General features: G+C 40.0%; 1 protein-coding gene across 1 annotated transcript; it reads right to left on the reverse strand.

Moving 5' to 3' along the window:
• Nucleotides 1-2,871: 2,871 nt before the first annotated feature.
• On the reverse strand, nt 2,872-4,810 carry ST8SIA1 (ST8 alpha-N-acetyl-neuraminide alpha-2,8-sialyltransferase 1; the record flags this gene model as incomplete). Its single annotated transcript, XM_010188631.1, has 2 exons — nt 2,872-3,571; nt 4,772-4,810. Coding segments are annotated over 2 exons (526 nt in total), but the record flags the coding sequence as incomplete, so codon positions are not given.
• Between the last annotated feature and the right edge of the window lie 9,273 nt (nt 4,811-14,083).

Raw genomic sequence — 14,083 nt, forward strand, 5'->3', positions numbered from 1 at the left:
TGCTTTCCTTTCCTGTGTGTGTGACCACTCTTGCCACAAAACACTTCATGCCTTTTTACTTTCTGGGCAAAAGGCTGATCACTGGCTAGTGTCTTTGCATGAACTGACAAGTCAGCCAGCTAAAACAGATTTTACTTTCTCAAAAGGGGTATTTATTTTTGTTTGTCTTCTTTCCACAGCTGCCAGTTTTATTTATCCTTGAAGACTTTACTTCACCGTCAAATGTAGCTGCCTTTGTAAGATGCAGTTATATTCAATATACATAATATACATAAATGTGAACAGAGCCAGAATTATCAATTTTTCCAACACCAGCCACATATCACACACAACCTCAGTCTCTCCTACCTCCATAATTTTTTGGAAGCTATCTCCCTGTAAACATCAGGATTGCAGACATCAGAAGGGACTCAAAGACCACAGGCTACAGGTTCAGCCTGCTTCAGTCTTACAAAGGTAGGGAACAGAACATCTCCAGATATCCAAGACACATGAACATGAAGAAGCCAGACATTATGAAATACTGCACAGAGTTTTCCTACAAAAATACATGTTTTTTTCTTGTTCTTTTAATTCAATTACTTTCCCAAGACACGGAAAAAAGGATTACCAAAGTGTTGGAGAGCCGTCAGAGAGGTTCAGAACTAAATCCCCAAGTATGGGTAAAAATACAAAAAAATGACCATCAAAGAGGCAGCATCCCCCTTACTGTCCCTCACACTCCCAAGGAAATGTTGGCATACTGCTGAAGTGCCATTTTAGCACACCATATTTCAACTGGTTTTCTCGCAGAAAATGTCATCTTTAAAGCACTAAAAAGTGCAAAACTTGGCACACACAATAAAAACCATACAGGCACCTCTTCTTCTCCTCTGAGAAAGGCAGCTCAGTAAAATCCTGCCATAACAAGCAGTAAATAAAATATTTTACTTTCAAATACTTCCTCACCAAGTACCCACAACATAGATAAAACAAACATAACAAAAGGGAACAAATTATCAAGTAACATTCCATCAGGGTGTTCATTGTACTTTTAACAAAAATATGGACAAAGGTAAATGGGTTATAGAAGCACATTCGGATTTTATCAGAACAATCTCTAGAATGCTACTTAATCCAAGACACCACGTTACAGTTCAGCACTGCCCTGTAATCCTGTGGAACAGCACTCACCTTATGTTTGGAATATCCATATTTAAAGAAGATTTTATTATGAAACATAGGTTTAAAAAATCAAAACATGTTTTTTTTTTCTTTTACCAGTGTCCCACATAGAGAGCTGAATTATTAATATTTAAAGAAGAGCCATGGATTTTGCTTTTTTGTTTGGTTTTTTTTGTGGGTTTTTTTGTTTGGTTTTTTTTTTTAATAGTATCTATATAACTTGCAGCTGGTAGTCTACAAAGAGAGATATTGTCTACATAGGATAGGACACATCCCTCAAAATACTAGCACTTTGGAGCTAAAACAGGTAGTACAGGAAATTGCTGTGGAAACCTGATGATAGTTTTGTTGTTTCAACACTTTGACTAGAATTTCAGCTACTAAAAATGGGAGGATAAGAAAGAGAACACTGATCTGGATTTTAAAGTTAATGGTGGTAACATCTTGCAGCTGAAAATGCACCGTGGACTGAGCTGGTAATCTTTTCTTGTCCTAAACCAAAGCAAACAAACAAAAAGGTTTCTCATTTACATGGTGATAGGACCATCTGCTGCCCAAGTAATAACCCAAAATAAAACAGTCCTCCACGTGCTACGCTGGCCGGAGCAGCATGCACACTGACATAATTCACCCACTGCAATGACAGAGGCTGCCTTACATAAGGGCCTGCCGTTCCTTTTTTAACTTTTTTTCCTTGCTGGCTATGCAGGTTTTTTTCAGTGCTTCCAAAGGCTGTTTTATTTTTCAGACTATCTATAACCAGAGACAATCTTGCAAGAAAAGTACAAGTCTTTAAGGCTAATGTTACAATCCAAGCTACTCATACAGAGAGAAAGGATTTTCAAAGCTTCGACTCATTTTAAATGACACTTACATTCATTTCTGCATTTTTTCTGCTGTAAGCAAATTAAGAACCTCAGTCTGCATTCCACTGAACCTCAGACCCCTTGTTAGTCAATGAACATCTGGAGTCCAAATGAATACTGAATTAATCATAGAATCATAGAATGGTTTAGGTTGGAATCCCCAAGGCTGGACAGCAAAACAGGTCAGGAACGATTCCTGTTACAGAAGTAACAGTGGAAATCTTGCAGCAGGTCAACTGAAACCTGGTTGCACTTCACTATTGGTTTTGTAACACATATTTTATTTTTAGACCGATTTCCCTTAACGAGCTCTTGCCCACAGCATAGCATCAGCATAGCTATAAATGCAATGACCTAAACAAACAAAGCCTAGAACAAGTAGGTCCATCCATACTCAGTAGCAGGACATTCCTAGGACATTCTTCTAACCAGATTCTTAGCACTCTTCCCAAGAGTCTTTGGAGGAGTTGATGGTACTCAGCTCCTGAGGCTTTTAAGCCTTTCCTTTTCCTTTCATTGGAAAAAAAAAGAAAGAAAAACATAGAAAAAAAAAGGAAAAAGGAAATAAACAAAGAAAGTCAACAATGCATACATGCTCTCCTGCACACATACACCCACATACAGAGAGAAAAAAAAGAAAAAGGAAAGCTGTATGAGGTGCCAATCTGGAATGAAATGGATTTTTGAACAGACAGTCATATTTGGCACGGTCAGCAAAAGCTTGTGGGTGGCCCTGTGTCTCTCCGAGCCTTAATGCCCTTTTCATATTGGTCATTTCAAAATGTCCCCCAGAAAGTTCAGCTGTGCTGCTTCTGACATGATTTTCACAATGCCACTGAATGGACCTGATGGAGATTCACTTCCCCCCACCCCAGCTCCATAAAGCACTGTACATTGAGGACATATTCCATTTGGCCTTCAAGTAGCATTTTTATGGTCCATGCAGATCCACGATTATTTTCCCTTTAGAAAGAATCAACAGAAAACAGAACTCTCTGTTGGAAAGCGTGGAAATTAAAAACTGTTGCATCTCTCAAACTGACTCCTATGATGCTTAGGCAGAAAACTCGATTAAAGGGTCCTCACATGGTTCTAGCTGCATTCTCAGTACACCATTTTTATGAAGAAACCAAAGCTGTAGAAATTCCTCTGGCATGGCATGGAATCCAGAATCTGGCAAGACATTGTCATAGTAATGATGGCTAATAAACTTCCCATGCAGGTCCACCGAGAATGGCCAGAAGCCATAAATTGTTACTTCTTCACACAGACCAAGGGCGGCACTGACTAGGAAAAGTCCCGTGGAAAGCCGTTTGGCATGGATACCTTTACTCTTCCAGAACTTGCCAATATCACGTAGGAAATTGGGGTTGGCGAAAAGGACTTCCTGCTTGGCATCGAAATCCTCCAGGGTGTAATAGACACGTAGGGAGGGTCCCGTCCCCGTCTTCATTGAGAAGGCTGGCATGTAGATGTAGCTGTGGTTATACACCTTCACGCTGTCCACAAATGCTTTTCGAGACCACAGCAGATTCTGGAACCTGCAAAACAACACAGAAAAACAAATTGGTCAAACATAGGTTTTTCCAGTTATTTCAAAACCCAGCTAAACACTACTCCTCATACACATATTTACAAGCCCAGAGAAAGTCCACACAAACTTCTGACTGTCTGACACTGCTTCTCTTCTAAAACCATAAACCTGAATAGACATTTGAAAACTACCTGGTATCCTGCAAACTCCAGAAACCAAAACATTTCTGATTTCATCTTTTAAAAAAACCCTGAATGAATATTGACAGTTTTTACTGAAAATCAATCCTTTTTAGTGACATTTTTCTTTTTGTCCAAAACCCAACTTATTTTTTCAGGCCCAGAAATCTTAAAAAGATATTTCAAATCTGTGCTGTTCTTGTTTCTTAAAGGCATAGTGAAAAAGAATCCAAGTTACATGCTGAACAAGCAATACCAATAAATACTTAAACAGAAACTCTGGAATGATAAAACCTGTATGACTTAAGAATTTTTTTGTTAAGCCTGTATAGCAATTTAGGTTGAGCTACCACAGTAGTTAATTCTTGCTTTGGATTTCTGAGAGAAATACTTCATTACAAACAATAAAACAGAAATAAATGATTAGTTCAGGCCAAGTAGCAGCACAAAAATTTAGCAACACGCACCAAACAATATTCAGAGCTGGTGTTTAAGATGGCATGATTTACACACTGAGTAGGTGAAAGAAGTTGGTATTTGTAGCACGCAATTAAAAAGAGAGACTAGTTGGCAACTATGAGGAGGTATATATATGTGTACAGATTATTTCTCTAATCTGATAGTCTTTCATCTCTTAATATAAAAATTACATCAGGTTACAATTTGTTAAATTGCCAATAGCTATTTGTTGATGTCCATTTTACCCCTGATGCTAGACATATACTGCTCCAAAACCAGTATTCTGTCAAGACCATATCCTTTCCCTGCCATATGCTTCCAGATATGCCAAGATGAATGACACATCTAGCAGAAAATCCTATGCCATTCACACCCACCAAAACCTGCACTGATGTTTGACCTGTCCTGACATTTGACACTAAACAAATCACATTTCAGTAAAATATTAAAGTACGCTAAATATGTAACCCTGGATGTAACTGATACAGAGGTCAGCCAGAGCAACAAGTAAAATCCAATACATAACCACAAACTTGCTGTCCCAGGGTGTTGACTACATTGGAGGACACCTTTGCATGAGAAAGTCACTATGATTTACTCTCGATAATCTGCTTTCTTTACAGAGTCCACATAATCTTCAGGGCATCAGTAAGTCCTCTCCACCTTTACCACGTGATGGTATATATAGACTTCAGCATGCAGGCAAAGTTTACTACATCAAAAGGCACTTCTGCACAAGCATCACATGCACTCCTTCCACTGCAGCTGGGTTGCTCTCTCACATGTGATCCCTAATTTTTTCTCAGCTCCCAAGTGCCCATCTTGCCCTTGTTGCTACCTCCTCTCTCCCAGTTTCCTGCAGTTAAGGCAAATGTGTCATGACTGATTTGTCATGCACCAGAGGAATCAGAACAAAAAACTTGAGACAGCAGCACTAGATTTTTTTGCACTTCTCTGGTGCAGGCAGAGAAAGCGTTATGAAGAGATCAATTTTGTGTGTAGAGCTCTTTGAAACAACAGCAAGAATCACACACTCAGCAAGACACACAGGTTTAAGTAGGATGCCAGACGACCTCAAGAAGCATCATACAAAATTTCAGCTGAAACAACTGCCAACAAAAAATACAGCTTCAACAGCACTGAAATGTCTCATGAATGTCAGGTTATTTGAAGTCTTTGTTTTAGCAGAAAACTTGAAGTTTTCCTAATAAGTTAAAGGCTTTGTTGACATTTTGAACATGAAATATTTAGTCTCCTGATTTGCTACAAGTTTCTTTCAAAATTTCATTCAAGTGGGATTAGAATAAAGCTGTTTTGAATTAACCCCCCCCCTGAAATCTGCCTGGGTCTTCATTACTGTTTTGCTCTACAGATCTTCTCCTACTGCATGGTGCTATTTGCTAATGCAGACAAAGTCACTGTCTTCCAAGCAAGAAATCAATTCAACCTGAACATACAAAACAGAACAATAAAAAACATTTCATAACATTGCATTTGGCATTCTTTTCTCTAGAAATAGTCCAAACACAGCTGAATATAGAAGGCCAGCCAAGACCAAGGTGCCCTGGCAGAAATTCATTGTCTAGCTGTACATTCTCTTATGGGCCCTCTCACTCCATTACTATCAGCCCTTTAACTGTTTCCCAAAACAGGCTTTACCATTCTCTCTTCCTAAGGAGCAGCAAGACAAACTGTTAGATTATCAGGTACAGGCGTTGGGTCCATCCTATCAAACTTGTTTCATTTCCATCAGGACACAGTCAGTGAGGGTAAAAAAAAAACCCCTAGCTTAATACTTTCAGTATTCACCTGGGCACTTGGAGTCTCAGTATCCAAAATCCATTTTAATAACCCTAATTGCTTATAAAAGGTAGAATAAGGCTAGCAGCAGGATTTCAGGCTATCACCTTCCCCATAACTTGGGACATCCCCCAGGAGGTAGGAGATGCAGGTTCAAACTTGCTTTAGTAGTAAGGGGAACTTGACCTCACAGCTTGGTGTGATGGGGTCCCTGCACTTTGGATGAAGGGAAGACAGGAACAGGTCCTCTGTCACCTCTGGAAGCCAGTTTCACCATGTCTTTTCCCACTTACAGCTAGTTAACAAATTTTATTTCAGATAGCAAGTAGATGTGGTTATTCTAAAACTGCATTTTTCAGCAAATTTACCATTCACAGAAAAGCACTGCACAGCTCTAATTGAATACATTAAAATTGCTGAGATACAGTCACAGAGGGCCAGGGACTGCCTCTGAATATTCATTTCCTACCATTGTCACAATGTATTTACATTTCTTCTAGATGAATCCTCCCAAATGCCTTAAAGTAACAAGAAGTAAATGGCACCACCACAAGAGTGGTGCATAGGAGGGACTTCACGCAGAAGGGACAGCATTTGTCATGTTACTGAGAACTGTCCTTCAGGAACATCACCTCCAGGAAAGCTGTGCCTCATTCAAATGACCTGGATGGCAGTGCTGGTTGGCATAATGCCCAGTTCAGCAGATGGACATTATACAGGTGGCCAGGAGCCCATGCAGAAGCATAAAACAGGCTGATTACGGCCACTCTGATGGCCGAATACAGCCAAAAAGTTGCTCCCTATCTTGCACTCCTTATGAGGGTAGAAGCAAATGAAATTTTTTGTTCTCCGTTTGTAAAAGTAGGAGCCCTGTCCAGCTCTCAGACATTTCACAGGCTGGTTAGAGGCTGAGAAATCTAGGGAGAAACGCTGTGCATCAGCAAGTTTCTAGAAATGGTACTGGAAGCTCAAGTATATTTTCCTTAAGCTGAGTCTTGCAGGCAGTCTCATTCCAGTCGTGACTTTGGGGGTACCATATCACATCCCTTCCAGTAGACAGCGAGGAGGCTACTCCATGCCTGACAGACAGACCAAGAGAGCTTTTCTTCTGCTGCTGACCATCTGTAGTGCACGTGTGAGCATGACGATACGGTTCCTTCCTGCTTGTCCTGGCATGACCACCAGCCTGGTGCAGTCCTCACATCCAAGTGGGCAGAAACACCTTTGCTCATGCCAATCTTCACGCAGCCTTCTTTGTATGAGGAGCTGCTGATTCCTAGTTAGTGCTTACTGACATGCTTTGAACATTCAGTACTCTCAGTGGCACAGGCCAGAAGCTGTGCAACTCCTCCTCACACACAAGGCTTCAAAAGAAACCCATCAAATGACCCAGTCCCTTGTGCAAGAATATCATGTCCCCAGCTCAGCTCTGAGCAAGAAACAGCTGAATGGCTTTTTCAGGGTTGTCCTCTGACCTTCTGCAGGCAAGCTCACACAAACATGTGGCGGGTTGCCAATATTTAGATGAAGCTGGAGCTGGAATCTCCTGATCCCTAAGCAGCACCTGAAGACTACAAGGGTTGCTCAGTAATTTGCAGTAATGCGTCACAGCAGCTTGACAGCAGCCCAGAGAGGCGGTGATGACAGTGCACACTGGTGAAAATAGATCACAGCATGTTTGGCCCAGGTGCTTTATTTCCACTACTCTCATTAATGGTCAGTGAGCAAACAAAATCATCAGCAACACAATTTGCTGACAGGTTCATATGACAGATCAACTTAAAAAGCACAACTTTCAACAGGCATGTGTAGGCACAGCTGCACAGATAAGAAAGAAAGAATTTCCTTGATACCAGCTGCAGAGTTCCCTCCAATGCTCTGCTTTTCCAAACAGAATGATGCATTCAAGAGAAAACTGCCACAGTACATTGTCATGACAGTACAATCAAAGGTGTAAGAGCATTAAGTGTTTTGCTTTTTGTTTTTAATCTGTTTTTAATGTTCTTATTGATGTTCTTTAGCAACTATTCAGAGACAGGACTGCTCTCTGGTACTAAGAGATGACTTCCAGTAGCCACAAAGAATCTGCTGCAATGACATTGAGCTAACCCACTTGCAGATAATAAGGGCAGCATTTTCTTGCGTCTTGGTTTCTTTTTGATCTCCCCGGAGAATCACTATCTTATGACTGTGATGATATTCCAGTCACTTACTGTGTTGGCATCTGCAAAGTCACAAGTTCAGCATTCTGGATTAATTGCAAGTTGACTTATTGAAAAGAAGAAATAAAAAAAGTTGAGTCATGAAGGGAACAGCTCAGATGCCAAGGAAATAGCGTGCTATTTTAAAATTAAGACAAATAGAGCTCAGGAGAATACAGTAGAAGGCATGTAAAGACTTATGTATTTGTCCCTATGGCAAAGGATAACCTTACAAAAATTATTTAGATAATTTGATGTCTGCATTAGCCAAAAATGATTTAGCAATTTGCTGCAGCTGTTGGAATATGCTTACAACTGGAGTCACAAGTCTGCTTGCAACCACACATCTGAACCTCTACCACAGTGACAGAGGAGAAAATGGACCCAAAGACAGCAAATCTTCCACTTAGACTCTCAGCAGAGACACTTGCTCCTGTCAGGGCACAACTGACTCCCAGACTCACTTTAGCTCATCCCTCACACACAGCCCACAGTATGCTGAGACCCCTCTTTCTTATGGACGGGGACTTGTGCTTTCCTCTCGTCTCTGGTCCCAAAGATTAAAGACAAATTAGCCTCATTCTTTTCATACAACTTTTCAATTCCCTTTTCCAGGTTAGGGATTCTGCTGCTACCACCAGCAGCTTCAAAGACTCAAAAGCATGGAAACACCCTCTTTCCACAGTGACTGCAGACTATGTCTTTCTCTGCCAGCCTGTTTCTTAATGACATATTGTTCTTAGCACATGACCTTCAGAATAATTTGATGCACTCAGAAAGTCCAGTTAGGCATTGCAGAGGTAGGCTCTAATCCGCATGAAGAGGTAGGCTCCTTTAATGACTGAATTTGGTATTAATCAGGGGGATTTTTAAAACCACCACTCATTACTTCTCTTATGCTCTAATCCTAGGAATACTATATATAGTGCCAAGGGAAAGCTGACTCTCTGTTTTTCAATGGAATGCAGAGCTATCCTATACACCAAAGCAATGAAACATTAAAATCGGTGTTCACTGGTATTTTGAGACTGTGTGTGATCCTTATTCTGCGAACTCAAATCAGAATGTGCTTTTAATAGCTACTCTTTCCAAAACCAAGAGAGCTAAACATCAATCCTTTCTGTCATCTGATAGCTTGACTCTTAGCCTTCAAAAGAGAAGCTTTTCATCTTAGTTTGACTCTTTGAAGATCGTGGCTGCTAAAGTCACACACAAGTGGAGATAATATAAAAGAATAGGCAGAACAGCACGGCTGTAAACTACTTGCATTGTCAAAATGAAATTTAGAAATTGTATTTTTAAATCTTCTGAATACATCCCAGCTCTTACAGCTGAAAGTCTGGAGGATGAGAAAATAGAGAACCAATGAAATCAGCTAGGAAAGAAACCAACACAGAACCAAGTCTGATATCTTTATTGCTTCAATTCATTGGACTGCATGCCAGAGCAAGACTGTGAGAAGAAACAACCACATCACACATTTTCTCAGGTTTTAATGGGAAAAAGAACTGCAACAAAACCCAGATACAATCTTCAGGAGATTTACTTCTGATTAACGTGGGTTCCCTAAGACAGTCTGCTGTGTCTTCGGGACAGCAACCAAACAGGAACAGAACAGTGTGGTACCTCCTGCATGATTAGGTCTTTTACTCAACTACTGTCCAGACACAGGTCTCTCTAGATCACTGCCTGCAACAGCACCGCAGCAAACACAAAGCTATTAACATTATGCTTTGCTGTCCATTCATGCTGGCCTTATATTCTTTGTAACCCAAAAATTATTAAAGCCATGCAAGACCTATTCATAGCTGAGAACAATTTTGCTAAGTCTTTTGAGTTTTCTCTTTAACATCATGTCATCCTTCGCATATTAATAATTTGCAAATGTCAGTGAAGGTGAAATTCAACTATATCCTCTCTTCAATCTCTTAGAGTTCTTTCCAAAGAGAACTGGATAGAGAGAGAAAACAGCAGTGTTTGAATTGAATGTGTTTTCTTTTTAAAGATGCTCTGTGCCACAAAAAGTGTAGACTGAAATTATTGAAAACACTAGATGCTTTAGCAGGCATTATGGCAACAGCTGTAACTAGGATAGGCTCTTTCTTAAGTATAGCAGCAACTTTTTTTAACTATAGTACATGGTTCACTAGTGACCTCTGAGATCATGCCACATGGCCTGCAGTTGGAGCGCAAACCCCTGTTAAATGACACTGTCAACTAAAAGCTTGATAATAGAAACATTTATTCAGAGCCCATATGAATATGTGGTGAATCTACAGTATTTTAAATGGGCTAAAATCAATTCACACAACTCTAAAATATGCAAAAGATGATCTCTGTGTTTCCTCTATTAGTCGCTCCCTCTGGTCAACCTCACCTGTTTTGCATCTCTAGGGCAATTAGCAATGCAATTGAGCAATGAACTAGTGGCCATCTGAGTATAAGCAGAAGTGATAAATTGCACTGGAGTAGTTAGATTAGCAGAACCAAACATGAGGCTAGAAATAGAGAGTAATAAACAGCAGTTCGACAGACAAGTAAGTCTCTTCCAGTCCTTGGCACAAGAGCTCATGACATTAGCAAAATCTCTGGAAATGAACCAGGAGAATTCAAGCCAGCCAAAGGACTGTAGCTGTAGACCTTGAAGTCACTACCTTCAGTGTCCTTTCAAAATGTCCCTTCTGAAGAAAAAGACTTTTCTTTCATCTGATATCAATTTACAGCAATATTTCTCAGTAGCTCTGGTGCTGTTCAATTATGCCTAGAAGAATTACTAGATGCTTCTCAAGGTGTTTGAGATGTGTTGATATGTGTTGCTGCACTCCAGATCTTTGAAAAAGCCCACCCATCACTCTGCAAGACATATGCGGACACCTAAGGAAGAATTAATAACAAGGTATTTTCAACTACACCTCCAAATATTTTCAGCTCAGAAGATCTCCTAGTTTGTCAATGTAGTAACCCCAGTGAATCTTACTTCCAACTATATGCCTAAACTCTTATTCTCCACATCCTTCTAACCAATTATTTTACCAATATAGTCCCTCTTACATCATGATTGCCTTGATCCTTTTGTCAAAAGCCTTTTAAAAATTCCAATTTACTTTATCTACTGGATATAGATTACCCTTATCCACATGTACCTATTCAAAGTACTCCAAAAGTTTTACAAGATAAAATTTCCCTTGAACTCAATAGTGCTGCCTCTTCACAAGAGCGTATACATTTATCCAGGTGTTCACTAGTATTACCTTATAATATAGTCTCTACCAATTCAGCTGGTAGAGATGTCGGGCTTACAGATCTACTTGAACTATTGTTAGTTTGAACTATTTTTAAACTCTGATCCCATTTTTAACAACTTCCAGTCTTCAAGTACCAAGGCAGTTTTAAGTGAGGAAGTACACTCTATTGTTCCTCAGCATTCATGGGTGAGTCCAGTCCTGCCAATACGTTCATGTCCATCCTGTATCTGTATCATAAATTCTCTAATAATTACTTCAGTTTCAGACTGCTGAGTCTCCCCATAGGCATAGGGAATGTCCTCAGGTTCTTCCACAGTGAACACAGATGCAAATAATTCATTCATTCCCTGTATCTTCTTGGAGCACTTATTTTACACCTAGCCAACAATTGATCAAACACACATGACAGGTAGGGGTAGGTGTTTTTCACTTTTTTTCAGCTTGTGCTGTTGCTGGAAGGAGGATGTAGCATTAGGCTTTTATTCCTCTAGTTCTTTTTGGAAACTTTTTCTGCCTGCTAAATAGATAAAATATTTAATCAGCCAAAGCTTATAATAAATTCAGTTTCCTTTGAAACAACATCAGCTTTTGATAGGATGTTTCTCTGTTTCCATTAATCTCCCTTTTCTTTGCTCTTTAGTGATGTCAACTTCCTTTTACATTTTCTTAAGACTTGATAAATGCTCCTAGTACCATGCTTCCAGTATGGTACACTTAGGAGAGTCCACTATTTTGAGCAGATCATCCAGATATATTTTCCAAGATGTATAGTGTTTAATCCTGAGAATGTCACTTAAACTTGTTTTCAACATGATTAAACAGCCAAGGTTTTTCTCAACTGTTAGTACAGCCTGTACTCAATTTAAATTGTTATAGCTAGAACACTCTCTACCAAAAAAAGGAAAATAATCAAAGTACAGATAGCTGAAACATGCTGGGTCTTTTGGAAATCTCAGATTTTGATACCTGTGAAAGTGCTAGAGTTCCTTCTCCTATTGTTCCTTCATTAGCTCCATTCAAAGGAGATGCAGTGTAAAAGAAGTAAAAAACCACCTTTTTTTTCCTTTTAAAGTAGCAGGAAATAAATGCTATTTGCTAGGACAAAGTAATATTTTTGAAGGGCAGTGCATGGCACCAAGTACCTTACAGCCTTCTATGCACTGGCTGAGGAAAGTGGAGCAAAACATTCTATTTCCTATTTCTCTTAGTTTCCAACTACCAGAGAAGGGTCAGTGGCATTGATGCTACATTAGATATAGTAGTGGCTTTGTAATTGTAGTTGGGTGTTCTTCCTGTATCACAGAGGTGCTATTGTCCTGGTTTGAGCTAAATAGAACTTATTTTCTATTTAGTGATTTTACTTTTCAGCTCAGTCTCTTCTAAGTGGCTGAACTTGCTGAAAACCAATAGCATGTTTTTCCAGTATGTGCTGCTACAACGACAAGCTCAAGGCCATTGTCTCACCATGGGTGCCATTTCTGCACCTATGGGGGAAGAAGTGGACCCAAAACTGACCAACTAAGTATTCCATCCCACATACGTCATACTCGGTATAAAGCTGAGGAATCACAACGGTTTCAACCCTTCTTCCATCTTGGAGTCCTTCCATCTTGGACCCTTCCGTCCATCTCAATCCTGCGATGGCCAAAGTCTGAGCAGAACCCTGCTGGTTTGTCTGCCTCTGATCCTGATTCGTGTGTTCCTGCATCCTGCTCCCACCTGCTGCTGAGATCGGTTTGGGATTTTTCCAGTGCTCTGCTTCGCAGAGCCTCTGGTGATGCATACGTTATTGGAGGAAGGATTTTATATTGGTTTTGTATATATATTTGTACATATTTGTATATATTACATTATTTTCCTATTTACATTATTATCCTGTAGAATTAGTATTATTGTTTTATTAAATCTGTTAATTTTATTTTCCAACCCATAAAGTCTCTCTCCCTTATTCTCTTTTCTCTTCTGGGGAGGGGAGAGGGGTTAATAGAGAGCGTCTGTCCAGGATTTAGTGGCCAGCACAGGCCTAAACCACGATAGCTATACCTCTTGTTTTATATAACACACCATAATTTAGATGCAGTTCCACCTCCTCACATGCTGAAATACCAGGCAGGAAAACCTTTCTCCCTATCTCAAGGAACAGTAAAAACAACAAATTGTCAGAACTGGATGGAGCTTGACTTCAGAAGACAACATTGGCAGGATATTGATGTAGGCAACGCAATCTCAGATATCAGCAATGAGTGAAGAAGGGTCTTTCAATCCTTCTTGTTAAAGCTAATTTTACTGAACGTTCAATACTCAGAAAATCATAGAGGAAGACAAGAAGAGGGTGATCATCTAAATCAGTTGTGGAGTCACCTGGCCTTCAGACCCTCCCTGTTTAGTCACACAAACTGGAAGAATATCAGCAGATGGCACTGACAGCACCAGCCCAGCAGGCCTCTTTGCTGTTGGTTAGGACTGCCTCCTACTAGATGAGACATAGAGGTTTAAGACCCCTCACACAGAAAAGGGAACTTTGTGCCTACCACAGTTTCAGTGACTGAGGTGACTACTCACATCTGATAAAATATGGCATCTGCCTTGGCCGGTTTTCTGAAATAAATAGGCAATAACGAAATCCATTATAGGA

The sequence above is a fragment of the Mesitornis unicolor genome, unplaced genomic scaffold (assembly GCF_000695765.1).
Source record: "Mesitornis unicolor isolate BGI_N332 unplaced genomic scaffold, ASM69576v1 scaffold3197, whole genome shotgun sequence".
Taxonomy (NCBI): Eukaryota; Metazoa; Chordata; class Aves; order Mesitornithiformes; family Mesitornithidae; genus Mesitornis; species Mesitornis unicolor.